Source organism: Aptenodytes patagonicus, chromosome 14, assembly GCF_965638725.1.
Source record: "Aptenodytes patagonicus chromosome 14, bAptPat1.pri.cur, whole genome shotgun sequence".
Taxonomy (NCBI): Eukaryota; Metazoa; Chordata; class Aves; order Sphenisciformes; family Spheniscidae; genus Aptenodytes; species Aptenodytes patagonicus.
In genome coordinates this window covers 1,329,157-1,342,614 of record NC_134962.1, presented here as the reverse complement: position 1 = coordinate 1,342,614, position 13,458 = coordinate 1,329,157, and the positions used below count along the sequence as shown (strand labels likewise).

Here is a 13,458-nt window from a genome sequence, read left to right as displayed (position 1 = left end):
CGGGGTGGCTTTCTCCTCCGTGACTTCATCCAGTGGGAATATATTGTACTTAATCTTTTATATATCCTCGAATGACGTGAAAGTCGGACCGTGTTGACCGTTTTCCTTGATGTGCTGTGACGTGAAAGCACCCGGTATGACAAAAATACAGCTTGCGGTTGTTTGCACTAGGTTGTGAGCCACGCGGGACGTTCAACCCGGTTCTTCCCCGGTACCTCCGGGGAGGGAGGTTTGCGGACGGCGGCGGGTGCTTGCTGCTCCCTCCGAGCTTCCAGAGGGAGGGAAGAGGGGGGCTGCCAGCGCCCTGACGGTCCCCGACGCCCGTCAGCCCTTGCGCAGGGAAGCACGAAGAAGCCCGTGCGCGGAGGGACGTTTCTGGATGCGGCGGGCGCCGGTCCCCGGCGCGGCCGGTGTCTCGCTGCTCCCGCTGGGGGAATTCGGGGGGGGGGGGGGGGGGGGGTGTTTAAGGGTATTGTTTTATGGGGTGGCAGCGGGCGCCGCACCGCGGTGGACGTGTCCCCCGCCCCCGACTGCGCTGGGAAGAAGCCGTGCCGTGGAGGCCTAGGGGTTTGTGGTTTTGGGGTTTTTTTTAAATAAAACCCTTGAAACAGACGTGCCGGCAGCGCCGGGGCTCCGGGGGAGGGGGGGGGGGGGGGAGAGCACGTGCCGCGCTCTCCCCTCTGCGCATGCGCGAGCGCGCCGCGCCCCTTCTGCCCGCGTGATCCGCCTCACGGATCTGCGCCTGCGCGTTGAGGCGCCGTGACGTACCGCCCGCGCGCCGGCGGCGGAGGGGCGGGGGGAGCGAGCGGGGGCGGGACGGGACGGGACCGGACGGCGCGGGGAGCGCGGAGCCCCAGCCCGGCCCGGCCCGGTCCGGTCTCCGGCCCGGCATGCGCCGCAGCGCCCGGGAACATGGCCCGGAGGAGCCCGCTGCGCAACGGCGTCGGCGGCCACGGTACGGGCTGGGCCGGGCCGGACCTGGCGGGCGGGCGGGGGGCGCCGGTTACCTCTGAGGCAGAGTGGGGGCTGGAGCGCCCCCTGCAGGCGCGGCGGCGCCCCCTAGCGGCGGGGCGGGGCTCGGCGCTGCCCTCGGAGCCGCCCGGGCGGGGGCCGGCCCGGGGGATCCCGGGGGCCCGAACCCCCCGCTCGGGCCCGCCCCCCCCCCCGCGGCTGCGGAACCGTCCCCCGTCGCGGGAGCGGGCTCCCTCGCCAGGCCGCGGGCTCGGGCAGGCGCGGCGCAGCCGGTTTGGCCGCTGCCTGACTCGAGGCCGGGCCCCCTCAGCTCTCCGGGCCTCGCTTTTCCAGGCCGCCCATCACGGCAGTAACCGGGGGGCGGGGGGGGCTCTGCAGCAGCGCCGGGGCTGGCCCGGCCTTGCGAAGCGTTGTGTAAGTGCCGGTGCCCGGTGCCTGCGCGTCGTTTCAGCCCTTGGGAGCGCAGGGCTGCTTCCCTCTCCGGAACCGCGCTCCGGTGCGGGCGGGCGTCCCTCTTCGGCCTGCGGGGATCGTCTGCGTTCTCCGCACGCAGGCGGGTGCTGCGCTCGGGTGCTCGTCAGCGAGAACTGTTCCAGGCGCTGTTTTTAGCCGCGGGAAGTAAATAAAAATCCACCCGCGGCCGGTCAGGTGGACCCTTCGTGACGGTACGGTTTGAGTTACGGCGCGATAAGCCCCCGCGCTCTGAGCTTGTGTTTCCGTCTCGCCTTCAAAGTGTAACTGGCGCTGCCAGTTAAGGTTTTGTGGGTGCACAAAAAAGGTTTTGAAATACAATTTTATTTTTCTTTTTTTAAAATACTTGCAGCTGTTGTCCGCTGCACGTTTGAACAGTGTAAATATTGGGGCATTTGCCAGTAAATCTCAGAAGAGGAGCCTGCAATATGTGCTCCTTCCTTCGTGCTGCTCCTGAAGTTCTTTGTGTGTGAACAGGGGTTTCTTCCACAGGCTTTGTCTCCTCCTTCCCGAGGCTTCGGTATGTGACAGCCCAGTATGTGCGTGCCGCGGGGGATAGGGAACGGCCAGCCAGCGGAGCTGGTTTGTGTGCAAATAACTTTGCTCGCACAAGGGGCGGGAAAGGAAATAAAAGGAAGTCGCGGTCACTGGGTGAGCGCTAGAAGCTTTAACATTACCAGGAACTTGGTGTTTAGAGGGGAGCTGGAGATCTGTCGTAGGCCGTTACAGCTTGTTTTCATCCAAAAAGTGTTTAAAAAGGGTACTTGGAGAACGGACAGCATCCACCACTTGACCTACTTAGCGTCCGTGTGTCTGAGCAGCCTGCCGTCCCGCCGTCTCCCGTTCAGACGCTGCAGAAAGCGGTGCTTCTGGCCAGGCGCTCGCACGCAGCTCCCCGGGAGCGGGGAGAGGGCCGGGGCAGCGCCGAGATGCCGGAGGTGCCACGTGGGCAGAGGAGCGTGCTCCCCGAGTCGCTGCCGGGAGGGTGGGGCGTTGAGAAACAGCTGTTTCTCCCATCGGGATCCTTTTAATTCCTCCCGCCCCAAATCCTATTCGGACACGTCGCTTATCGAACGAATCCCGTTTGGATCCCAAGAGCAGTGTTAGTTGGATCTGTCGGAAAAAGCCTTTAAGTAAAGGCAGCATTTGCGGCCTCATCCTGCGCTCCAGCCCCACGGCTGCTCAGCAAAGCCTCCTTAGTGGAAACTGCTCCGGTGTGGGATATCGGGTGGCCCTCGGCCGCCTCTCTCCTTCCTCGCGTGAGGCAGCAGTGACAAATACCACGATGCAGTGTGAAATAGTGTCCCTTCTCAGCTCCCCGGGAAGCGCTCTCCTGTCCTGTAAGTGCGTTTAACCCATCTGAAACCAGAGCACCATGTGCTTTGTGCGTTATTCCCTTCCCTACCTGCCCCCGAGTTCATGTGCTCCACAGAACAGTGGTATTTGTTTAATACTGGCTAACCTGCGCGTGTACTAACAGCCGGCCAGTTTGTGTTTGTTGGGAGAGAAGTCAATATGCTTGTGACTCGTTAACTCTGGTAAAATTAAGTCCTTTCTTGTGACTGTTGCTGTCAGTGGAAATGCTCAGGCTTCTCCCTAGGACGGCTGCATCCAGGAGCCGCTGTCTAGCTGGGAGTCGGTAGGAAGACGAAGTCCTGGTCTTAGGAAACACTTGACACCTGAGCTGGCAGCTGCGTCAGAGAGCGAACGGTCGCAGGGTGACTTTGCATGGCTGTCGCGGTCCTGAATGGAGCCGTGATCTGTTGGGGTGTACGGGAGCCGAGGGATCCGCTCGGGCAGCGGTGGCGGCTCCCGTGTCGGGAGGAGCAGCGGTTGCCTCCCAGGGTGAGACCAGCGGGGTTGATAGGGAAGTGGTGGGGGTGCCCTGCGAGCCGTGAGGTGCCCCCGGTGCTGAGCCTGTGGACATGGGGACGGTCAGCTGGTGGGTCACCCGCCGGGGTCGTCCCGAGCCTGTCCTGGCAGGGCGTGTGCCGACTGTCCTGTGTCATCTCCCTTGATGTGTGTGTGACATCGCTGTGAGTGGATTTTGCCCCCCTGATCTGAGTTGCTGCCCCCCGTGTGTTGGCGTTGCCTATCAGCTTGCCTCTTTGTGGTCTTCTTACAGACTTTGATTCTAAGAAGAAAAGGAAAGTGGCGGAAATTTATCAGGCTCTGAACAGCGACCCTATCGACGTGGCCACGCTCAGGCGGATGGCGATCAGCGAGGGGGGGCTCTTGACGGATGAGATTCGTTGCAAAGTGTGGCCGAAGCTGCTAAGTGTTAACACAGACGACCTGCCCCCTCTTCCAGGTACGGAACAGCCTGGACTCGGGAGCTTTTGGCAGAACGGCTCGGTGATCTCTGTGCACGCTAGAGGAAGGATGGCAGAGGTTGAAGCACGTGCTTTCTGACCTGCCTTTTCCCTGTGTACGCTGGTGTGTTTCCCACCAAGCTCGTGCGCAAAGGGGGCTCGCGCTGCAGCATGCCCGCCGTAGCTTCGCGCGCTGTGTTGTATGTAAATGGCAGATTTGGAAATACGCGACTTCCGAAAAACAACATTTCCGTTGTGCTGTGAGGGTGGTGTTATCTCTAGTGGCAGTGATGGAAATTAGTTCACTTTGGTTGAAAGTGGTTGAAATTAGTTCACTTTGGTTGAAAAATAATTTCACACTGAGGTTGGTGTGGCCCTGAGCAGTTAGCCGGCATCTGTAAGTTCATCTGCAGCAGAAAGTATCAAACTTTAATTTTTGTTGCTCCCATGGAGAGGTGGCTGTGCTGAGCCCTGGCTTGGCCGAAATACTTCGGAGGTGTCTCTTCCAGGCATAGACGAAGCAGTTTGTTGCGTGAAGCACGTGTGGTGTTTGGTCAGAGCAGGAGCAGGGAAAATGACCTTCCTGATGAGGTACCTGCGTGGTTTTTAAATCTTACCAGTGCAGAAGCTCCACGTCCTGTAGCTTTTACAGTCACTGTCCCCAGGACAGATTTTTGCTGTTGTTCCTGGATCTGTGGCCATTCAGAATTGTGCATCCCCCCGCGTCAGTCAAGAGATGGATTATGTTAGGTGATCGGAGCTGCTGGAAGACAACATTTAATTTCACGTGATCGCATAGATCGTCCAGTGTGCCAGCAAATTCTTTTCTCTTCTGTCTTAACTATCTTAGCTACCCATGGGTGGGGTTTGCTTCTGAATTATTTCTATTTAATAAACTATTCTTTGTCGTCTCCACAGCGTATCATGCCTTGCTGCTGCTGAGTATGCTTTGAATTGCACAACAAAACTGTGGAGCAAAGATGTTTCCATGAATGCTGGGAGTGGTGTCAGTTTAACCATTTTAACGTATGTTGTTTAAAGAAATAATAGTCTCGTTTGCTCGCACTGAAGTGCCGTTAGTGTCGGAACGCGTGGCAGTGCAAGTGAGGGGACAGGGCTGGTGTGTGAGGTACGAAAAAGGGGACGTACGATGGGGTGATGTGTCTGTGTGTGCAGCCTCATCCTCCTGCCCTCAGCAGGGTTTCTCCCGGCTCCCTCGCCCAGCTCTCTTCCCGGTACCTTTGCACTACTCAGTGTTAATCACAGTCGTCTTTTTCTCAGCAGGAAAGGAGCTACGAGAGGACAATAAAGATTACCAGCAAGTGCTACTGGACGTGCGGCGATCCCTGCGCCGTTTCCCACCAGGTGAGAGGGGATTCTCCTCTTCCCGCTCTGCAGGGGGAAGGTCTGTGCCGTGGGGCTCCTCCTGGCTCAGACCTTGCTCGGGGGGTTGCAGTAGGTGATGCTCCGTTGCTCCGACTTCTAGAGAGCCTTTTCCTTGTGAGCTTACAGCAGCTTCTTCATGCAGTGGAGCTATTCTGTGGCTATCGGTTTCCTTCAGCTGGCTGTGCTACAGCTGGTTTTTGATGTGGCTCTTCCAATGTTACGCTTCCCCCTGCCCCGCTGAGCCCCTCTGCCAGCAGGCTGGTGCCGTCGAGCAGTTGCAGCGCAGAGGATCTGCCCAGATCCTGCGTGCCCCTCACCTGTTGTCACCAGGGTGAGATTAGGATAGATGGAGTGCTTGAGAAATGTACCGTTTGCTTCAGTTTATTTTAGACCGTGGTCTAGCTCAGGGGCGTGGCAGGCAGGTTTGTCAGTGGTTAGAACAAATTCTGGTGTAAAATGGTCTCAAAAATCGGGTTCATGCACCAAATTTAAGAGAACTCTGAGCCTTTAGAAGCAAAATCTTTTTGCAGTTGTTTAGTTCTGATGGGTGGCTGGTGCCTACTTGTGCTATTTATAAAACATTTAATCCAGCAGCTGTCTGACTCTGGCCAGAATCTGCTTCCCCCTTCTGCTGCTTTTATTTTGCGTAAACAGTTGATTCACTCTGGTTCTCTTTCGAGTGCAGATACTGTGTGCAAGCCTGATTCCTGAAGGGTCTGCTAGTACGGATTTTTTTGCCCTTGAATGGCAGCCTCCTGCCTATTTTTAGATGCACTAATGAAGCAGGGGAAAAGGAGAACTTTGTCATTGCAGGATCTCCGCTGGGACTTTCTGCTTGGCCTTTGGGCGTTTTATCTGTTGACAAGGGCTGCCAGAAACTGGCTGCAGCTGTGCATGGCAGGAACAATGTTTTTCCTGTGACATCCTGTCCCTAAACACGTTGTTAGCAGGGGACTGACAGAAAGTTGTGGGCGATGGAGGCCTTGCAATCTGATGCAGTTGGCGCAGTTGCTGCGAAAATGGGTCCTGTTTTAATTTTTTTCTAGAACCCCTGGGAAATTAAAAATGATTAAAATGTCCTTAGCGGTGCTGGATGTGCAGCATGATTCGCTCTTGGCAGCACTGTACAAACATCAGTAAACCCCGCTCCCCATCCTCCACGGTGACTTCCTCACAGGCAGGGGCACTGCAGCTCCAAAGGTTAAACAACCTAACAACTGGCCGGCTTCCCTGGGCCGTCAGGGTTTGGGGGGGCAGGATTAGGACTCGGGATATTTTTTTCTGCTAGTTTTACCCCCCCCCCTTCCCCTTTGCACCGCATCCCTTGGGATCAGGCAGGTTGGTAAATGCATGGGTCCTCTCCTTGCATACCGCAGCCGCGCTCACTCCCACGGCAGGCGCCGATAGGTGACACAGCCTGTCCCACCGCCGCCTGGTGTTGTCCCCACAGGGATGCCAGATGACCAGAGGGAAGGGTTGCAGGAGGAGCTCATCGATATTATCCTCCACGTCCTCAAGCGCAACCCCCAGCTGCACTACTACCAGGGCTACCATGACATCGTGGTCACCTTCCTCCTGGTGGTGGGGGACAGACTGGCCACGGCTCTGGTGGAAAAGCTCTCGACGCATCATCTCAGGTACTCACCAGGCTCAGCTGGGGAAGAGGAGCCGCCTGCGTGTCCTCAAGCTGTGGGGTCGCCTGTGCCTGCGGGGAAGCCTGTGCCGATGGGTTGGCCTGTCCCGGAGCAGGGGAGCCTGGAAGGCAGAGCCTTGGGTTAAGGCCGGCTGCCTGTCATGTCCATACCCAGAGGGGTGCTTTGAGAGAGCAGCGTGACCACACGTGGCTTTGCAGGGAGTTGTGCTCTGGGGAGGGGATAATTGAAGGCTGTCAGATTAATTTGTAACATCTCTTGAAGTTGAAAAAGCCAACGCGCATGCATTATTCATAGTTCTCTGGCCATCTCCGCTGTCAGGGCCTCTCCAGCTCCTGGGGGCTGGCTCAGCACAGTGCCTCCCACTTAGCCTCGTACAGCCCTGGCCAGCGTGGTCTGTACCGCCAGTGTCCTGAGCCCCAAGTCAAATGACTCTCCTGTTTGTGCACTGAAATGAGAACAAGCCTTCAGCTGAGGAGTGATTTGGAGGGATTCTCCCTCCTCTCCCAGACAGGGAGTTAGGTTTTGGGTGCTGGAAAGGCTTTACAGTTCACATGTGCACTTCAGCAGAATAAGAAGTGTCAGCTGACACCGGCGTGATTGTTTGGGTCCGGGTTTTCTGTGCAGATCAGCCCTGTGTGTCCCAGAAAAGCAGGAAGGAGGCTGTCCCAAATAGACAGAATTCCTTGGGGCTGGGGGCCACCCTGCCAGCAAAGCTGTTTATTGCAAGTACATCTATTTACCTTCTGGCTGCCTCCCTGGAGGAGAGCTCGCTGATGTAGTTGTTTGACGGACCTTCTTTTAAATCTTTCCTCAGGGATTTTATGGACCCAACGATGGACAATACCAAGCACATTTTAAATTACCTGATGCCCATCATAGACCAGGTGAACCCTGAGGTGCATGACTTCATGCAGAGGTACGCAGACGTTCCCTCGGAGCCTCCTAGCTCTGTCCTGCCAGTCTCGCGTTACTGTTCATGGGGCCGTTTGCACCAGCATGTCCCCGGCACCACAGTGGCTTCCTCAGAGTGAGTCAACAGCTGACCCACAGCTAACGGTGACAGTCCAAAGCCATGTGGCACTCTGCTTCCGAGCAGACCCAAACCTATGCTGCCTGTTTGGAGGGGTTTTACACGGTGCCATCTTCATCCCAGTGGTCTGCAGTCCATATTGGAAAGGCTGCAGGGTTGCAAACGGTGTCATACAAAGCTGCCACGACCGCTTCACACGCCCAGTTTTGTGGTCGGTGTCACCTTGCTGTAGTTTGTTGCTAGTTCTGGGGATAATTCCCAGGTTGTGCAATAGGGACATGCAAGTGTAGTCCGGACAGAATAAAGCAGAAGCAGGAAGGTAGGTGGGAAGGTTCAGTCCGGAGTCCTTTTCTGGGCAAGTGTCTCTGTTACATTTCACGGCCAGGACGTCTTTGGGTACCAAGCTTGATTAGAAACTCCCAGAAGTTAGTAAGCCTTTAGGGTGGAAAGGAATGTAGAAAGTTGACTGTGCTGCAGGACTTCAGGTGTCCTCAGGTCAGTGTGCCAGACAGTGACGTGGTACGTCACACGTTCAGGTTCTCCTGAAAGCAGAGCATTTGGACCTCTACTGTGGACCCCGCTGGGTGCGAGACGAGTAGTGGCAGTACTTTGCCTTGGGGTTGTATCAGAGGTGCAGTTCATGGATCTGTGCTGAGCGCTGAATGCTCTGCTGATAGCCAGGTCTGTCTCCCCTCCCAGACATGGAGGTGCGGCGCAGGGATCGCCCAAGAGCATTTTGGCGCTGTTTCCAAGCTGCTGGCAGCAGCTGCCCTAACAGCACTTTGTCTCTGTGCAGTGCGGAGGTGGGAACCATCTTTGCTCTCAGCTGGCTGATCACCTGGTTCGGGCACGTTTTGTCCGACTTCAGGCACGTTGTGCGATTATACGACTTCTTCCTGGCTTGCCATCCGCTGATGCCCATTTATTTTGCTGCTGTGGTAGGTACTGGCTGGAATGGTAGGGGGATTAACTGAACCATTGCGAAGTGCTGATAGCTTGGGGCTGCAGAGGGGGGCTGGCAAAGCCAGTGCTGCTGCTGTCCCTGGCTGCACCCCGCTCTGCAGGGGCCCCCCAAGGCCGGCGATGTCCTTGGTGGTGGTGGAGGGCAGGTGGGATCCAGGGGAGCTCGGGGCAGCCTGGGGGTGTCCAGATGTGCAGGCTGTTCCAGTTCAGTGCCGTGGAGGCAGCATGACCTGGTGTTTTGCTTTGCTTTCATGTGCTGGCCCTGCTGCTGGGCACTTGCTCGAGTGCTGGGGAGCCTGGCTGGCTGGGGGCAGCCCGGCTGGCTGGGGGCAGCCCTGCACTGTGCGTCCATCTGCCCTTTCTCCTGTGGGAGATCCAAACAAATCTCTGTTTGAGGGCAAGTCGTGGAGTCAAGCCCTGCTGAGGTTCTACCCACATCTCTGACCTGCCAGTAACAGGCTCTGCTCAGAAGACAGGTGTAACTACCCAGAAAGGGGCTTTCCATGGCCTCAGAGTCTCGGGAAGGGTTTGGCATTTCTCTTCCCAGGCAGGGAATGTTTCACTGCAGTGTGTCCCCTTGAGGAAGGGCAGGTCTTTCAGCTGGAAGCGAAATGTTTTTCTCTTCCGGCTCTGAAGGGAGTGCCAGCGAGTGACAAGAAGTCATCCCCACTTCCCCAGCTGTCCTCAGTGCTCTCTCGCTCCTCTCTGCAGATCGTGCTGTACCGGGAGCAGGAAGTTCTGGACTGCGAGTGCGACATGGCCTCTGTCCACCACCTCCTGTCCCAGATTCCACAGGACCTTCCTTATGAGACTCTGATCAGCAGAGCTGGGGACCTTTTTGTCCAGTTCCCACCATCCGAACTTGCCAGGGAGGCAGCTCAGCAGCAGGCTGAACGGTGAGTGCAGGGCAGCCCGTGTGCCCGTGTGTTCTGTACATCCCCTTGCCAGGTCTTGCTTCCTCACGAAGATCTTCCTCCCTGGCAGGAGGCTGGTCCCAAAGGCGAGCTGGGGACGCTCCTCTACCTGTTTCTTCTCTTGCAGAACTGCGGCTTCTACTTTTAAGGACTTTGAGTTGGCGTCAGTGCAGCAGAGACCAGACACTGTGTTGAGGCAGCGCTTCAGGGAGCGGCTCCGAGGGGAGGAGCGGACAAAATCCATCTTGACAAAGCCAAGGACCAACCGCTTTGTCAAGCTGGCGGTGATGGGGCTGACGGTCGCGCTGGGAGCAGCTGCCCTGGCTGTGGTGAAGAGTGCGCTGGAGTGGGCACCCAAGTTTGAACTGCAGATTTTCCCCTAAAGCCAGAGGAAGGGCCTTCCCTGTCACCACGTCCTTCCCTGGCGGGAAAGGGTGATGTTTTGATGAAACGACGTGTCCGGAAACGACCTGTCTGAAGATTATTTTTTATTCTTGCTGCGTCCAGTGACGCTTTTGGCCTTTGCGACAGAGACTGATGGGAACCAGCCCAGCAGGATTGTTCCCCACACCGACGCTCACCTTGTTCTCTCCTCCCCGTGCAGGGGTGAGCAGATGGGCGCTACCGCCGTCTCATGAGGAACCGGAGGTATGGACGAGTCAGGCTCTTCAGGCTGCGCACAGGTGACTGTACGAGTGGAGAGCCGTGCGTGGGCTGTGCCGAAACGATCCCACGTTCTCTGTTGGAGATAATTAGTGGGAGTGAGGGTGGATCCTCACCTGGAGGAGAGTGTCATGGCAGGGTTTGGCCTGGGTGCGTGCGTGTGTGGGGGCGAGGGGCTGTTACACTCCTGAGGAACAGGGCAGCTCTCTGGCTCTGCATTGCTCCTGTCTGCAGGCTGCCAGCATGCCCCTGCGCCTGCGTTCAGCCTTGCTGGTGGTCCGACCCTTCCCTTTCCTATAGGCAACCTCTGAGTAGAGCCAAACCTTTCACGAACCCCTGTCAGCGCCCTGCCACGAGGTTCTCTCTGGTCTGTAACACTCCCTGGCTCTTTTTGCTTCCTCATCTTTGCAGCCTGATGTGTTTACAGGAGAGAAGGGCAGGGAACAGGAGCAGATCCACAAGACTGCCAGAGGGAGCTTAGCTCTCGGTTGTGGGGGCTCCTTCTCTGGCAGTAGCACGGTCATATCTTGGGTCAGCAAGGTGAGAGACGAGTGTTGCTCGCCCTGCCTGAGGTTTTTGCTGTCATGTGCCAGATCGCATCACCACAAGTCTTAGCGGCACCATAAACACCCGTTGCAGACGTTTTTACAGCTCTGGAAGCAGGCTCTAATGTGGAGAAAGGCTTTTTCCACCTTGTGAAACACTTTGCATGGGACAGAAGTCATTGTGGTAGGAAATCTGTCACAAATCTCCCCCACGAGCTGATCAGACTTCAGCGTTGCCCCTCGGAATAACGCAAGTGAGGGAGTTTCCCAGAAAGGCCACCCCTGATCCCTGCATAGCTCTGGTCTCCCCACCCAGTCCCGTTAACAGTCCTAGCGCTCCCTGCCCTCCAAGCTAAGCAGCAAATCCTTCTGACAACTCCGTGTCCCAGTGAGACAAAGCCAATAGATACTATATGCCTCTACCTCTCCCCTGAGCTGCTAAACCTCCCGCAAGTGCCCTTACCCGTCCCTTACGGCTCCCACCCAGCTCCCCCGCCGTTGCTGTGTTGTGCCCAAAGCCTTCTGTGCCGTGCCCAGGGGCTGCACACCTGAAAATTAGGTGTTGGTTGAAGAGTTAGGGATTTCAGGATAGAGAACAAAACTTGTGCCCTGCAAGACTCAGCACCCTCCTGTCCCAACCCCCTGCCTGTCGGTTCGTAACCGCCTCTGGGTAAGTCCTGGGTTGCCCTGTGGGCCCTCGCTCTCGGAGGGGCCGTGCCTTTCTGACCGTCGGGCTGGCCGGAGGGCGTGCAGGCAGTCGTCAGGCCTGACCTGTGTTTCCGTAAAACTCTGAGCAGAGGGGTTTCCTTTGCCTCTGCGGGCTGAAAGCCGGAGTGTGTGAATCTGCTCTCGCGCAGGCAGGGCGGTGAGACCTGTTCCCTCTGCTGCTCGCTTGTGCCAGGGCTGTCCGCACCCCTGCTGCGAGCCGGCGGCTGCTCACGGGTCTTCTCTCCCACCGTGGTTGAAGGCGGTGGAGCCTGTTTCTGGCCCTCAGCACCTCCCCAGGGCAGCAGCGGCGCGGGGCGAAGGGCTGGGCGATTCAGCACTTTAGAAACTCGCGGTGCAGGAGAGTCTGTGGTGACCTGGGGGTGCTGCCGGCGGTCCCAGGACCCCTCTGTACACTCCCCCCGCTGCCCCGAAGGAGGGGATGGCTGGAGCCCCCGTGGGGGGAAGCCCCTGCAGCCCCCCCACTCCCTAGCCATGAAGCACTTTAGTTCTGCGTTGTCCCCAGGGGAGGAAGGGCCTGGGAGGAGACGGTCGCTTCGGGTGCTTCGGTTACTCTGTACAAAGACTTATACCTACCCGTGTAAATGCAGATTTGTACAAACCCTATAACTGTAAAATAAACAGTTACTAAACACACTTCCTTCCCTCCCCCTGTGCTGGCAGGGGCCGGGGCTGCCGGATCTGCTCTCGTGGCACCCCGTGGCCCAGAGCTGGCACATCCCCGCGGCAACCAGGCCAGCTCTGCGGTCACCGACCCGTGTGGCCTCACACCCGGCAGCCCCGTGGGAAGAGAAGCAGGAGCAGAGCCAAACGGCGCTTGCGTGCCCCGGCTGCTGTTCTCCTTCCGTCTGCCTACCTTTGGTTAAACGCCAGGACTTGCACGTGCCGCCGGCACTCCAGGGCGTCTGTGTGTGTGTCCCCCTCCTCCATCAGCAGCACGGCGGGCAGAGCGGGGCTGTGAATGGCCTGACCTCCTGGCCCCTTTTGCACCCCAGGCCGGGCGCCCGGCTGCGGGAGGAGATCCTGGGCATGGTGCCCATTGGCAGAGGCCCGGCCCTCACCGCTTCCCCCGTGCAGCCTCCAGCGGCCGGGCATGCTCCGCTGAGCCGGGATGACGCAGCCGCCTTCCCCGGGCTGGGAACGGGCTTTGCTGGGCGGCACGAGGCTGGCGGCCGTGTTTAACGGATCGGGCCGGGGCTATTTTTGGTTCCCTGTGGCTTCCTCTCCGGGAGCGATCTTCTCAATAGCGTTCAAAGCCTTTTGGGAGGGAGACGCAGGCGGAGGCCCGCAGGGTGTGGAGGGCTGCTGGGGGGCTCGGTGGGGTTTTGGGGGTTGGAGGGCAGGCAGGGCTGCGGTTTTGCGGCAGAGGGAAGCCTGGAGAGCCAGCCAAGCACCGTTCCTTGCACCACGTGCCTCTGTTACTGCATTAATGTCATGCCCAGCTCTGGCACGCTGCCGGGGTGGGTGCCCTGCCGGGAGCCCGGACAGCGAGCCCAGCACCAGCCGAGGGGTTAAGCTGCCCAGCGGGGTCCCTCGCCTGCTGGCACAGAGCTGCCGTGTGCTCTTCCCAGGCACAGCCGGGCCTCGCCCCAGGCAGCTGCGGCCTGTTTGGGACTCAGCGGAGAGAACAGCCCGCAGGGAAATGTCAAAACGTCTTTTATTTACCCAAAAAGAGCACAATCAGGGAAGCGGTGGTCTGTGCAGATAGCCGGGTCCCTCCCAGGTGCTGTTGTGTGGGTGCAGCCTGGCACGCTGTGCACGTGCAGGCTGGGCACAGCTTGACACGGCTCAGCACCGTGCTGAGGGTGGGGGCCACGGCTG

General features: G+C 58.2%; 1 protein-coding gene across 6 annotated transcripts; it reads left to right on the top strand.

Annotated features, from left to right (window-relative positions):
- The first annotated feature begins 108 nt into the window (after positions 1–108).
- On the top strand, positions 109–12,273 carry TBC1D20 (TBC1 domain family member 20). 6 transcript variants are annotated; one of them, XM_076351921.1, is made up of 8 exons: positions 109–134; positions 3,569–3,754; positions 5,037–5,120; positions 6,592–6,778; positions 7,611–7,712; positions 8,623–8,764; positions 9,501–9,685; positions 9,831–12,273. In XM_076351921.1, the coding sequence occupies exons 1-8, from the start codon at positions 110–112 to the stop codon at positions 10,084–10,086; spliced, it is 1,167 nt and encodes a 388-aa protein (XP_076208036.1). In that variant the 5' UTR covers position 109; the 3' UTR covers positions 10,087–12,273. The 6 variants fall into 6 exon arrangements, with proteins under 6 accessions (XP_076208036.1, XP_076208035.1, XP_076208038.1 ...); XM_076351920.1 differs by lacking the exon at positions 109–134 and adding an exon at positions 840–955; XM_076351924.1 differs by lacking the exon at positions 109–134 and adding an exon at positions 841–955 and having other exon boundaries at positions 5,040–5,120.
- The last annotated feature ends 1,185 nt before the right edge of the window (positions 12,274–13,458 follow it).

Excerpts from the sequence above, each read along its gene's own strand:
- TBC1D20 (XM_076351926.1), top strand. The coding sequence starts at position 2,729 with ATGCAGTGTGAAATAGTGTCCCTTCTCAGCTCCCCGGGAAGCGCTCTC. Across the intron at positions 5,121-6,591 it reads CCTGCGCCGTTTCCCACCAG|GGATGCCAGATGACCAGAGG; the intron begins GTGAGAGGGGAT and ends TTGTCCCCACAG. Across the intron at positions 9,686-9,830 it reads GCTCAGCAGCAGGCTGAACG|AACTGCGGCTTCTACTTTTA; the intron begins GTGAGTGCAGGG and ends CTTCTCTTGCAG.